The 12,890-nt window shown below is 55.0% G+C and overlaps 2 protein-coding genes across 6 annotated transcripts in view; one reads left to right on the forward strand and one right to left on the reverse strand.

The window, feature by feature from the left end:
- EIF4EBP1 (eukaryotic translation initiation factor 4E binding protein 1) overlaps positions 1-12,890 on the reverse strand; it is a 56,878-nt gene that overhangs the window by 17,975 nt on the left and 26,013 nt on the right. The gene's annotated exons all lie outside the window — the stretch shown is intronic.
- RAB11FIP1 (RAB11 family interacting protein 1) lies at positions 1,568-12,476 on the forward strand. 5 transcript variants are annotated; one of them, XM_068174641.1, is made up of 6 exons: positions 1,568-1,943; positions 4,865-5,307; positions 5,481-6,273; positions 7,195-9,459; positions 10,527-10,632; positions 11,512-12,476. In XM_068174641.1, exons 1-6 carry the CDS (start codon positions 1,615-1,617, stop codon positions 11,728-11,730), a joined length of 4,155 nt encoding a protein of 1,384 aa, XP_068030742.1. In that variant the 5' UTR covers positions 1,568-1,614; the 3' UTR covers positions 11,731-12,476. The 5 variants fall into 5 exon arrangements, 4 of the variants coding, with proteins under 4 accessions (XP_068030742.1, XP_068030743.1, XP_068030744.1 ...); XR_010993922.1 differs by having other exon boundaries at positions 1,569-1,943; positions 7,195-8,003; positions 11,512-11,649; XM_068174643.1 differs by having other exon boundaries at positions 1,571-1,943; positions 9,250-9,459.

Here is a 12,890-nt window from a genome sequence, read left to right on the forward strand (position 1 = left end):
CGTGCACTCACCTGTACACACCTGTACTCACCTGTACACACCTGTATGCACCAAACCGTGCACACCTGTACTCACCTGTACACACCTGTACTCACCTGTACACACCCGTGCACACCCGTGCACACTAACCCGTGCACACCTGTACTCACTTGTTCACACCCGTGCACACCTGTACTCACCTGTACTTACCTGTACACACCCGTGCACACTAACCCGTACACACCTGTACACACCTGTGCACACTAACCCGTACACACCTGTACACACCTGTACACACCTGTGCACACTAACCTGTGCACACCTGTACACACCTGTACACACCTGTACACACCCGTGCACACTAACCCGTGCACACCTGTACTCACTTGTACACACCCGTGCACACGTGTACTCACCTGTACTTACCTGTACACAGCCGTGCACACTAACCTGTGCACACGTGTACACACCTGTACTCACCTGTACACACCTGTACACATCCATACACACCTGTACTCACCTGTACACACCTGTACACACCCGTAAACACCTGTACTCATCTGTACTCACCCGTACACACCCGTACTCACCTGTACACACCCGTACTCCCCTGTACACACCTGTACACATCCATACACACCCGTACTCACCCGTACACACCCGTACTCACCTGTACCCACCTGTACACACCCGTACTCACCTGTACACACCCGTACACACCTGTACTCACCCGTACACACCTGTACACACCCGTACTCACCCGTACACACCTGTACACACCTGTACACACCTGTACACACCCGTACACGCCCGTACACACCCGTAAACACCTGTACTCATCTGTACTCACCTGTACTCACCTGTACTCACCCGTACACACCCGTACACACCCGTACACACCTGTACTCACCCGTACACACCCGTACACACCTGTACACACCTGTACACACCCGTACTCACCTGTACACACCCGTACACACCTGTACACACCTGTACTCACCCGTACACACCTGTACACACCCGTACTCACCCGTACACACCTGTACACACCTGTACACACCCGTACACGCCCGTACACACCCGTACACACCTGTACTCACCCGTACACACCCGTACACACCTGTACACACCTGTACTCACCCGTACACACCCGTACACACCCGTACACACCTGTACTCACCCGTACACACCCGTACACACCCGTACACACCTGTACACACCCGTACTCACCTGTACACACCCGTACACACCTGTACACACCCGTACTCACCCGTACACACCTGTACTCACCCGTACACACCCATACTCACCCGTACACACCCGTACACACCCGTACACACCTGTACACACCTGTACTCACCCGTACACACCCGTACTCACCCGTACTCACCCGTACACACCTGTACTCACCCGTACACACCCGTACTCACCCGTACTCACCCGTACACACCTGTACACACCTGTACACACCTGTGCTCACCTGTACACCCAGGCCCCGCCCCCTTAGGCCCCGCCCTCTCCGCGCTCTCGCGAGAGGGGCGGGGCGGGGCGCCCCGGGTGCCGCCGCCGCCGCCGCTCCCGGCCCGTCCCGGCCCATTCGCGGCCCGTCCCCGGCGCCGCCGGTCGCTCGCTGCCATGGCGGGCGCGGCCCCGGGCTGGGCGCCCACCCACGTGCGGGTGACGGTGCTGCGGGCGCGGGGGCTGCGCGCCAAGGCGGCGGCGGGCGGCAGCGACGCGTACGCGGTGATGGCGCTGGGCCGCGACAAGTTCCGCACGTCGGTGGCCGAGCGGTGCCGGGGCGAGCCGCTGTGGCGGGAGGAGGCCACGTTCGAGCTGCCGGCGCGGCCCGCCGCGCTGCGCCTCACGGTGCTGCACCGCGCCCTGGCCGGCGCCGACAAGTTCCTGGGCCGCGCCGAGGTGGAGCTGGCCGCGCTGAGGGACGACGGCGGCCGGCGGCACACGAGGTGCGACCGGGGGGCTCCGGGGACAGCGGTGGGACAGCCTCAGCCAGAGGGATGCGAGGGCTGCTGTGTCCCACGGGAGTGGGGTGGGGTGTCCCAGGGTGTCCCGTGTCCCACCGGAGCTGGGGAGAAGGATGGAGTGGCCCCTCCGGGTCCTGCGGAGGAGGTTCTGGGGCGGTGTCGCAGCCCCACGGCGGCCAGGGAGAGGTTTGGAGGGGACCTGTGCGCCCCTCGGAGGTGTGGGAGAGCGATGAGGGGGCTTCTGTGCCCCACGGGGGCTGGGGAGGACGTTGAGGGGCGCCTCTTGAAGGGGGTGAAGTTCTGTGCGGAGCCCCAGCTCCCCGTGGGATGTCCCTGTTCCTCACGGGAACCTCTGTGCGCCTCAGGTATGGGGGAGACCCCTGTGCCCCCCGTGGCAGCCCGTGTGTCCCTCAGTCTGGGGGTCACCCTGTGCCCCGGAGCAGTGGGGGGGTTCTGCTGGGGGACTCTTGTTCCCCACAGAGACCCCTGAAGCCCCAAAAGTGCCCACGGGGTGACCCCTTGGAGCAGGTGAGCCCTAGGAGCCCCCACAGCTGGGCAGTGCCTTCCCCTGGAAGAGGCTGGGGGCCCGGAGAAGGCTGTTCCAGCCGGTCCCGCCTGGTCCTTGGGGTTGATTTTCAAACATTTCCGTGTGAGTGCTGACGCTACAGAGGAAACAGCCAGCCTGACCCCCGAAACCTGATGTCCTCGGAATGCTGCCTCCTTCCAGCAGGGTCCGAGCGCTCCGACAGCCGATTATTTATTTTTGCTAACAAACACTTGGAGCGTGCCAGGGTGGATAATTCCACCTTCCACGGGCTGACCTCGCCGCCGGCAGCAGGACTCCGAGCCGGGGCCACTCCTGCCCAGCGCCAGCTCTTTGTCACACTCGCTGCTTTGAACACAAACACGGGCACGGTGAAACCCAGGGGTGGTGCCGGGAGGGTTTTGCTGGGAGTCAGCAGCCTGGTAATGTGCTGTGAGTCACCTTCCTCACCTGAGCAGCGCCGCCGAGCCATGCGCTTGCCAAGGCTTAATTAGGCCGCGGGTTCATTAAGGCTGTGTCAGACTCTGCTGTGTTTACAGTGCGGAGCCCCTTGGTCAGCAGAGCTCAGGGCCGGTGCCTCGGGCTCCCGGGCGTGTTCCTTTGTGTCTGGGCAAAGGAAAATTGAGGGGGAGAAAAGAGGAAAACACAGCTTTGGTACTCCTGGGGAAATTTCTCATGTTTTCAGTTGTTTCCAGCCCTTGGTTTCCTGTTGGATGCCTGTTTTGTTCTTGCTGCCATGGTGATGTGTAGCCATAAAGGGCTAGTTTTATTTGGAAAATAGATAGGTGTTGATTGACAGGTGCTTGCTAACAACATAAATGCCACTAACGAGATTTTTTGTGGTTTGGGGGGTTGTCAGTCCGTGATTTCCTTCCAGCCACTCCCAGGGGTGCTGCTTTCAGCGAGGTTGAGCTGCTTTGCTGAACACGGTGTTTGCCCGTGGCTCCCGGGACACACGGGATCAATTGTGGCACTGAAGCTCTGCAAGCACAGGATGCTCCTAGAAATCACTTTGGAACAAAAGTGCCCAGTGCTGGCTCATGTTAAAGGCAAAGGGGTTGTGATTCCCAGGCTGCTGCAGCTCCAGGAACTGGGCAAAGCCTCGCTCTCCTGATTACCCACCTTCCCTGGGTGTCTTCTAACCCCAGGCCAGAGCACCTGACCGTCACTCAAGTGTTCATTTAGAGTCACAGAATCCCAGAATGGACATTAAAGCCCATCTTGTTCCACCCCCTGCCCTGGGCAGGGTCAACTTCCACTAGACCACTGCTCCATGGCCTTGAACACTTTGAGGGACAGGACAGACACAGCTTTTCCAGGGCCTCACCACCCTCAGATGGGAGAATTTCTTCTGCATTTCCCTCTGAAGTGTCTGTAGCAGATTGCTGAATCCATCTCCTTCGGTTATCCCCATTCGTTTTGAATTTTCTGTGGAGCAGATCACCTTTTCCTGTTCTCTTTTGTTGCTTCCAGTATACCTTTGCAGGTTGAAGTACAAATTTGATGGCAGGGCACATTTGCATGCTCTGTTTGCTGCCTTTATTTTCCCATTCCAGCGGGTGAGGAGGAAGAAACAAAGCAGTTTCCAGGCAGCCTTTCCTATGGGTTCTGTGGGGTCGGGAATGCTGCGGTTCCATCAACAAACAAAACCATACTGGTGTGCAGTGCTGATCATTCTCTGTGCTGGCTCAGATGTGGTTTGAGTGTCTGTTTGTGTGGTTTGGGTGGTTGAGGGCGTGAGGGTGGTGGGATTGTGGTTTGGGATGCCCTGGGCACTGCCCACGCAGAGCTCGACGTTGGGGAGCTGCGTTTGGGGAGGGAGAAGGCTCTGGCTGAGCAATGCCCTTCCTGGTGCGTGCCAGTCACGAGCCTGGAGAGGTGAGTGGAAATCCCCGAGCTCTGTGAGGCTGGGGCTGGCTCTCTGGTGTTGATTAGGGGTTCCTTGCCTTGGCTTAAGAGGCATTAAGGAGCTGGAATGAAAGGTATGAGGGCGTGGGACGCGTGTGCAGCTCTGAGGCTGCTGCTCTCGCTCCACTTCAAAGCCGTGGCCCCTGCCAGTGTCAGGAGGAGAGATGAAAGGGCAGAGGAGAGTGGCTGAGCTGAAATACAGGAATTCCATGTTGTGCCTCTGTTTTTTATCCTTTTTTTTAACCCTTCCTGATCTGGTTTTAAACCAAATCTTACTAAAAACTTTCTGTTTATGATAAGGAATGTTTTCTTTGGCACCTGGGGCTGTGACCATGACGTCACCATAAGATAAAAAGCTTTCTTTTCCTACACTGTGAGCTGATTTTTCAGCCATAAGCGCCCTCTGTGTTCTCAGTTACTGGTGGTTAAAGAAATCTCCTTGTTGCTGCAGGTGGTACAAGCTTCGCTCCAAACCAGGGAAGAAGGAAAAAGAGAGAGGGGAGATCGAGGTGGATATCCAGTTCATGAGGAGCAACATGACAGCCAGCATGTTTGACCTGTCCATGAAGGACAAGCCCCGCTCTCCTTTTGGGAAGCTCAAAGACAAGCTCAAGGGCAAGAGGAGCAGCGGCCTCTCGGACACGGCATCGGCGATCATCCCCAGCACCTCCCACTCCCCTGCTGACAGCGAGGATGAGGCAGTGGAGAAGGAGAAGAAGAAATCCAAGTTCAAAGCGCTGTTCTCCAAGCCCGGCCTGCAGAAGACGTCCCTGTCCCAGTCCATGTCAGTGCTGCCCACTCAGCAGCCCCTCACCCAGAGGGTTCGGCTGCGGCCCAGCGACTTCCAGGCGCAGTGGGATGAGGAGGAGCCCGAGACCTCTCCTGCCTCAGAACGTGAGTGTTGGCACAAAACCTTCCCCCAAAGGGTTCTTTACACTTTTCACAGCACTGGTTAAATTCTCCTTTCTGAACAAATCCATAGACAGTCCCTGCTGGCACTGAGGCTGTTAGTAGTGTCAGAGAAAAGATTGTTCTTGCATCTTGAATTTCTCTGTTTTTTTTTCCAGGATCCTTTGAAAGTGTGCCGGAGCAGAAGCCAGCTCTTTCTCCTCTGTTTAAATCTCGTAAACCAGCCTTTTTGGACAGTAGGCAGCTAACCCAAGGAACCACTAACCACACCAAAAAGGATGGGCTCTCTTTGTTCAGTGGCCTTAAATCCAAAAGCGATCCCGTGTCCAAGTCTAGTCTGTGCATCAATGGCAGTCACATCTATATGGAAGAGACCACGACGAAGGACAAGACTCCAACCTCTTCCCCCTCTCCTCACAACCTCAGGAGGAAGCAGCTCTTTGCTTCAGAGGAGAACCTGTCCTCCAGGTCCACTAAATCACCTGAAGAGATGGGGAGAACCGCTCCTGGGCAGGCTTTCTCTGGGTCCACATCCTTGGAGACCTTCAAGTCTATGACTTTGCCATCATACAAACTGCTCAGCAGTGAGGAGCACCTGGACACCAGCATTCCACCAAGCGTCGAGGCTGTTAGAGAGACCAAAAAACCAGACCACAAAAAGTCTGCCTTGCTCTCCCTGGTCACTGGGAAGAAGGAAACAGTGAAGCCCAGCGATGCTGAGATTATTCCCGACAGGACCCTGCAGAGTGAGGAAAATACAATTCCAGAAGAGAAGAGCGAAGAGGAGGCCAAATGCCCTGAAGCCCCAGCAGATGTGGGCAGAGGGAGCCCATCAGGAGATGCTCAGCACGCAGAGGAGGCTGTCACAACCAAGCAGCTGCTCAGCCCTTGTGAGGAGGAACGGAGACCTGAGAAAGCTGCACCAGCCAAGACCAAAGCTGTGAAACCCAGGTGAGTCCCAGCTGCTGGCAGGAGTCGGGGTGGGCAGTACTGGTTTGCAGGTGGCAGCGGGCTGTGTCTGCCACACCTGGGCTCAGGTGCTGCTCTGCGGGTACCTGCGGGTTTTACGCTGGCGTTGGGCGCTTTGATAGCAAAGAATAGCTCCCAAGTTTTTCCTCACTGTGAAAAAAAGATGGATGTAGGGGTGCTCCTTGTAAGTGACGCTGAAATAGTGGTTCTCTAGCACAGGAGGCACCTGGCAGGTGCTGAAGGGGTGAATTTTCTTGCTGGATCTCTTGCACAAACTAACTCTGTCTGAGCTGTGTGGCTACAGCTTCCCCAGGGTCTGAAATGCCTGTTCTAACATTTCTGCTTTCCTCTTCCCTACTTGGCTGTGGTCTTCCAAAGGGTAGCCTTGGAGCCCTTCTGCTTCTGGCATCGTTCACAGCAACACAGAGGGATTTTGTGTGGATTTGTACACAAGGATTTTTCAGAAATTCTGCTCTTTTATCCTTCATACAAATATATAAATTGTGTATGAGGTTTATTAGATATATATGTAGGTGTGCCCTACTAATAACGCTCTGTTCTGTGTGTGTCCCTAACTCTAACTCCTCCTTTTCAGTGCTTCTCAAGTTTAAGTTTCTTGCCTGTGTAGTGTTTTATGTACTAATAAACCTGCTTGGGGTGCAAAGAGACGGTGCTTAAAGCAGCAAAACCAAGCTCTGCAGCAGGAGAGTTCTGACATAAGCCCAGTGCTTGGTAAAGGTGCAGTTAAAGGATATAAAGTCTCACTGACCTCTCTCTGAGGTCTTTTTAAGGTATAGCTCATCTCCAGTGGCAGAGCTGATGGAGGCTGGTGCTAAAGCTTGTCTGTTCCTGCCTCGTGTTGCATCCGCAAGTGACATGCGAGTTTTTTGTCCCTTTTTGCAGACTGGGCCTGTCTCCAGAGGAGGAACCCAAAGCCACGCTTCCTACTCTTGCACCTGACCCCCTCCCTGCTTTTCTGTCTGTGCACCGTATCAGCAGTGCCAATAATCCTTTTATTTCTGAAGTGGGGCAGACAGTCCAAGTGCCAGACTCTAAAAACATCACTAGTTCTCCTGCCTCTCTCACTTCTCCTGCTTTTGCTGCAGAGCCCTGGAATGACAAGAACCCCTTTACTCCTGAGTGGGACAGGGCATCCAGAGCCCTGGATCCCGACAGCATCACCCGTTTTCCTTCATCCCATCATCCTGCAGCCTCTGTTCCCAAAGTGCCTCTTCCTGGGCAGGTCTCTGCCAGGGGAAATAATCCTTTTGCTGCTGACTGGGGGCAGGGTCCTGAGGGCTCTGAGGCTTCCCAGGGTCTCTCTGGCCCACACACACCTTCTGTCCCCTCTGACTGTCCTTTCAATGACAACAATCCCTTCGTGTCCAAGCGTGGGGGACAGGCACTGCCAGCTTCTCAGGCTGGTTCTTCCCCTTCCTGCCTCCCTGGTGGGGAGGACTGTTCCTCTGCAGGACACCCTGCTCGTGGTGCTTCAGGGGACTCTGCTGATGTGCCTTTAAACAGAGATGTCACAGCTGTGCCAGACTCTCTGGGCAACTTGTCTCACCCCACTTCTGGGCCCCCTGGGCTGGCTCCAGAGCTGCACTGGGATTCTGCTTGGCTTCAGCCTGAGGATTCTTTGGAAAGCAGCAGGCCAGGCCGTGGGAAATCTGTGTCCTTTGTCCTTGGGGTATGGCAGGATGTTCCATCAGGTGATGCGGGTTTGGGTGGGCAGGAAGGTGGAGAGCAGCCCCTGGATTCCAGTGGGAGGTTACAGGTGGGTTCAGGGGCAGCAGGAGAGCGAACAGGGGTTGGGGGTGAGCTGGGAGCAGGGGGTGACCCATTGACAGAGCTCTCTGGGGACAGCATACATCCCACCTGGAACAGTGATGGAATAGCTGTGGAGGTCACTGGTGTGAGCACTGAGCCCTGCACAAAGGGTGACAAAGGTTTTGTGTCTTTCTCCAAGTGCAGTGACAGCCTCGTGCCAGAGGCTGACCAGGCACCATCCCCCGAGCGCGAGCTCAGTGAGGAGCAGGAGACCTGTGGTGGAAAGCAGTGGGCAGAATGTGTGCCTGTGTTAGAGCCCCAGGCACCTCCACCTGCTGGAAACGAGCCACTTTCTCGAGTCCAGCCAATGCAGAGAGCCTACACGGTGTCCCCTGGGGAAGGGGAGCCAGGGAGGGCTGGCAGCGAGGTCCTTGTCCCCCCAAAGCCAGCCCCACGACTGGCTGTACTGCTGAGGAAATCCCCAGCGACTCCCCAGGCTGAACTAAGGGGTGATGTTCCTGCGTCAGGGGAGGGTGCAAAATCCACCCCAGGGCTCCCGTTCCCTGAAACCTCAGCTGCTCGTGGGTGCCTCCCTCAAGGGGGCTCCTTGGAGACTGCTGCCCCTGCAGTGACACCCAGAGGTAAGAGCAGTGGCAGGCCTTTAGAAAAGGAAGGTGGTGATTTATCTGCCAGTCTCACAAATGTCAGGTGTGCCATTCCTGTTCCCGGGGACCGGGGCTCAGCACTGGCCAGTCTTCCCGTGATCCCGGAGGGAGGCTCCGATGACGAGCTGCTGGGGGACTGCCAGGTCAGCTGTGGGGCCACTGCAGGTGACAGAGGTGTTCTAGGGAATGGAGAGCAGCCTCGAGGTGTGACACCTTTGCATGGAGAACAGGGAGAGCTCTCTGATAGCTCTGCTGCAGCCCCGGTGATCCTGGCTGCTCCGGGAGGAGGAGCAGGAGCCGTTCCTGGTGCTTGTGAGCCAGGGAGTTTGGCTGTGCTGCCAGCTGCAGTGGGTGTTCCCAGGGTCTGTGTCCAGGGAGCTGACTCGGGCTTAGGTGTGGCATCTCATTCCAGGGAGTGTGACAGTCATTTTGGGAAACAAGAGCTGGAAAGGAGTGCAGGTGCTGAGGAGCGTGCAGAGTGTGACTTCTCTGAGCCTTCTGCTTTCTCTTCCTCCCTGTCAAGTCCTTGCCAGCCCCACTCTTCCTCTCATTCCCTTCTCTCTGACACCCTGAGTCATAGAGCAGAGTCTCCGAAAAAGCCAACAGCCGAGGGCTTCGCAGATAAAGCGGGAAATTCGGGCAAGAAGAAACTTCTCCAGGCACGGGTTTCACCCTCTGAAACGTTCCCTAACCAAACCCCACGGGGTGCTGAAACCGTGTCTCCCAAGCACAGGTGAGACATGTGGGGATCACAGCAGGTACCTCCGTGCAGGTGTGAGCTTTGCTTTGCTCTGGGTGCAGATGTGTCCCTGAGGCTGCTGGATCAGACCAGGACAGCCCTGACTTCCTCTGGGGCCGGGTTTGTCAGGCTTGGCTGCCGTCACCCAGTGCGGGGTTGCTGCTGGCCCCAGGAGGGTCTGTGCAGCTCCTCAGGGTGCCCAGGGGAGCAGCTGCTCCTCACAGCTCTTGGGGAAGCTTAGGGAAAGTGCAGGGGGAATGGAGTCACTCCATCCCACTGGCCAAAGGGCCTGGGGCTCAACTTTGTCAGACAGGGAGAAAGGACACCTGATAAACGGGGTGCTTCGTTTCCTGGCTGAGTGGGCTCCTGTGATCACCACCACAGGTGCAGCTCAGGCTGCTCCTGGAGCTGCAGCTCCTGCTCTGTGTGAGTGGTGCCACCAACCTGCCAGCCCTCGAGACTTCACCTGCAGAGCTCTGCCTGGGGTCTAGGACACCTCTGGGCCAGCGTTTGCTGGAATAGAAGGGCAGTTTTGTTCCTGTGTTAAAATTGGTGCTGTAAGTCCTGTGCAGGCAAGTAATGACAGCACTTCCTCACAGCTGGTGATGTCAGTTCAGATTGGACAAGGCCTAACACTTGTCTCAGGACAGCAGAAGTATTTGGTATGTTGTAAGATCACAAATATGTTCTGATTAGGAAAGTCAGGCTGAAATACCAGTTTCTGAGGGATCAGAGTAGCTGCCCCGTGTTCTGTCTCCTCGTGTAGCCTGACCTGGCTTTTCTTCCATGACACACACAGGATGTATTTCCCTTCCTGCTGCTGCTTTATCTCCAATGCCTTAAGTCAATAAAGATAGTAGAGAACTGGAAAATACTTACAAAACCCCTGTGGCTTAGAAATACCTTGTCTTCCTGAAGCTGAATCTCTTTTCTCTCAGGACATAGAGCAGGGAGGGAATCGTCCCAAATTTCTTGTATTTGTTCTCAGTCTAAAGATCTGTGTCTTGCTGCTGTTACCTCTTCTGCCTGAACAACAGGACCCTTTTTTTTTCCTGTTGCAGACTCCATCCTGTGAAGCCAATGAATGCCATGGCAAACAAGCCTCAGAGCAAGAACTTGAATGTCATCAGCACCATGAATGAAAAGCTGCTGGAAATGAGTGTGAAGGTATGGAGGGAAGTGGCACTTTGACTGCCCAAACTTTGATTTAATGAAAGAGTTTGTGTATTCCAGATAGCTGGCACAGGAACATCCTTTTGGTCAGCCCCCAAGAGTGGGAACAGTCCTTAAATGCTTATTTTCTTGCAGACTGACCTATAATAGAGCAGGGGCTCGTGTTTTGTGGGGGAGGTTCTCAGGCACAGCGACTTCCTCGGAGCACAGTCGTGCAGTTGGGTCAGCAGTGGGACTGAGAGGAGCTTTCAGCATAATCCTGGTCTCAAGAGAGACCTCCAGGCTTGAGGCACAGCTTCCCTGGCAGGCTGATCACAAAGGCTGGGAGCATCCCTGGGTCAGCAGGGAAAATCACGGGTCCCCTTATGGGTTTTTTTGGGGAAATAGGGAAGTTAGAACTGAAATAACAGCAGTGCCTCCTTCTGGTGAGAGGGGAGGGCATGGGAGTTGAGTGATTCAAGCTGACACGCTGCTGTTTCAAGGGGGTTGAAAACTTGCAGTGGGTGTTGTGGTGTTCTGATTCCACCTAAACTGTGTGTGATGCCCCACAGGAGCCTGTTGTGCTCACTCTCCCTGCCTGGGCAGTGTTCTGGGAGCTGGAGGAATCAGCAGAAGCTGCCCAGTACCTCTCATGCTGCTTGAGGATTAAAAACAGATTTTTCAAAGGAATGGGAAGAAACAGCAAAGGCCTGGGTGGGCGTTTCTTGCTGTTTACCATGAATTTGGCTTTCCCAGAGTGCATTGAAGCAGCTGGTTTAAGCTTTACCAGGTTTGTTTGGCAGCAGCTGTCACCGTGCTGGTCTGTGTGTTGTGTGTCTGGTTTGGAATGTCCTGTGCCTGCTCTGACCCTGCCTTCCCTCCCTCCCTCCCAAGAAATACGATCCCTCAGACCCTGCCTATGCCTATGCTCAGCTGACACACGATGAGCTGATCCAGCTGGTGCTGAAACAGAAGGATACCATTACCAGGAAGGACCTCCAGGTGCGGGAGCTCGAGGACTACATCGACAACCTGCTTGTCAGAGTCATGGAAGAAACCCCAAACATCCTCCGTGTTTCCATGGCTGGCAACAAAAAAGCTGGGAAGATGTGAAGGGTCTGGGGGCGTCAGTGGGCAAGGACTGAATTCCCCCAGAGGAGGGTGAGGAGCTGGTGGTGCTGGTTGTGCTGCTCACAGAAAATGACCTTTTCCTGTTTCTGCCTTGAGCAACCCTCGGATTGATCAACAGTTCCATCAGGTGTTGTCATGAAGTCACCTTACCATATTTATTTTTTGTTTCCTTCCCATTATTTGGGAAGGTCAGGCATTAATCCAAAGGCTGGTTGTGATGGGAAGGAGGAGGGTTTTTGATGTGTTTTGCTTCCCAGCAAGGCGCTGATGATCCTTTAGGAAGATTTTTTTAAATGGTTTTGTTTTGTAGCAGCTTTTAGAGATCAGTTACTTTTCTTTCCACATCTGAAGTTGTAGTGCAATATAAATCCTTGTACAGTAGAGCTTGAGGATTTAATTGTTTTTAAAATAATAATAAACTACGCTGGAGAAGTCCAAAGATGGCCCAGGTTCAGACCTGGGCTGTCATTTAAAAGGAATTAATGCCCTGAAAGTTGACCATAAGCTGACCAAATCTCAGTTCATCTCACTGAGTGGACATTCCCAAGAGTCCTTCAAGGGAAAGTTGACAGGTTTTTTAGAGTAGGAGACATTGAGGTTCACGGTACATTTCTACCATAGGATTGGCACCAATGAATTTAGGCCAAAGGTACATTTTAAATCAGAAGTTTTTCTCTTAGTGTCGCAAATTCCTGCTCTGGAGGTTGTTCAGAGCAGGCAGAGGCTGCCCTGGCTCTGCCCCGTGCTCTGCTCTCACACCTTGTGCCCTGTGGGAGCTCTGTGACCATTTCCCTTTTACACTGTGTGGAGGAAACAGAAATCCTTTGGGGTTTGGAGCTGGGGCTCACCTTGAGGGCCCTTCCAAGGTGAGGAGCCTTGCAGTGCTTCCTGCTGCCAGTGCAGGCAGGGGCTGGGGCTCCCGCCTGCTCTGGCTCCTTGCTGCTCCCCCTGGGAGGAAAGCCTTGAGTGGCTGAGGGTGCTGGGTGTGCTGGGCACTCAGAGCTCCTGGGGGGCTCAGGGGTGTTCTCCCCACCCCCTCAGGCTGGGGGAGCAGCCAGCACAGCTTCTCCCGCTGCAAACTGAACAGAGCCCTGTTTGCTGAGCTCTGGGCACACACCAAAACAGCAGATGCCTTTTGGAAC

The sequence above is a fragment of the Anomalospiza imberbis genome, chromosome 28, assembly GCF_031753505.1.
Source record: "Anomalospiza imberbis isolate Cuckoo-Finch-1a 21T00152 chromosome 28, ASM3175350v1, whole genome shotgun sequence".
In the NCBI taxonomy this organism is placed as follows: domain Eukaryota; kingdom Metazoa; phylum Chordata; class Aves; order Passeriformes; family Viduidae; genus Anomalospiza; species Anomalospiza imberbis.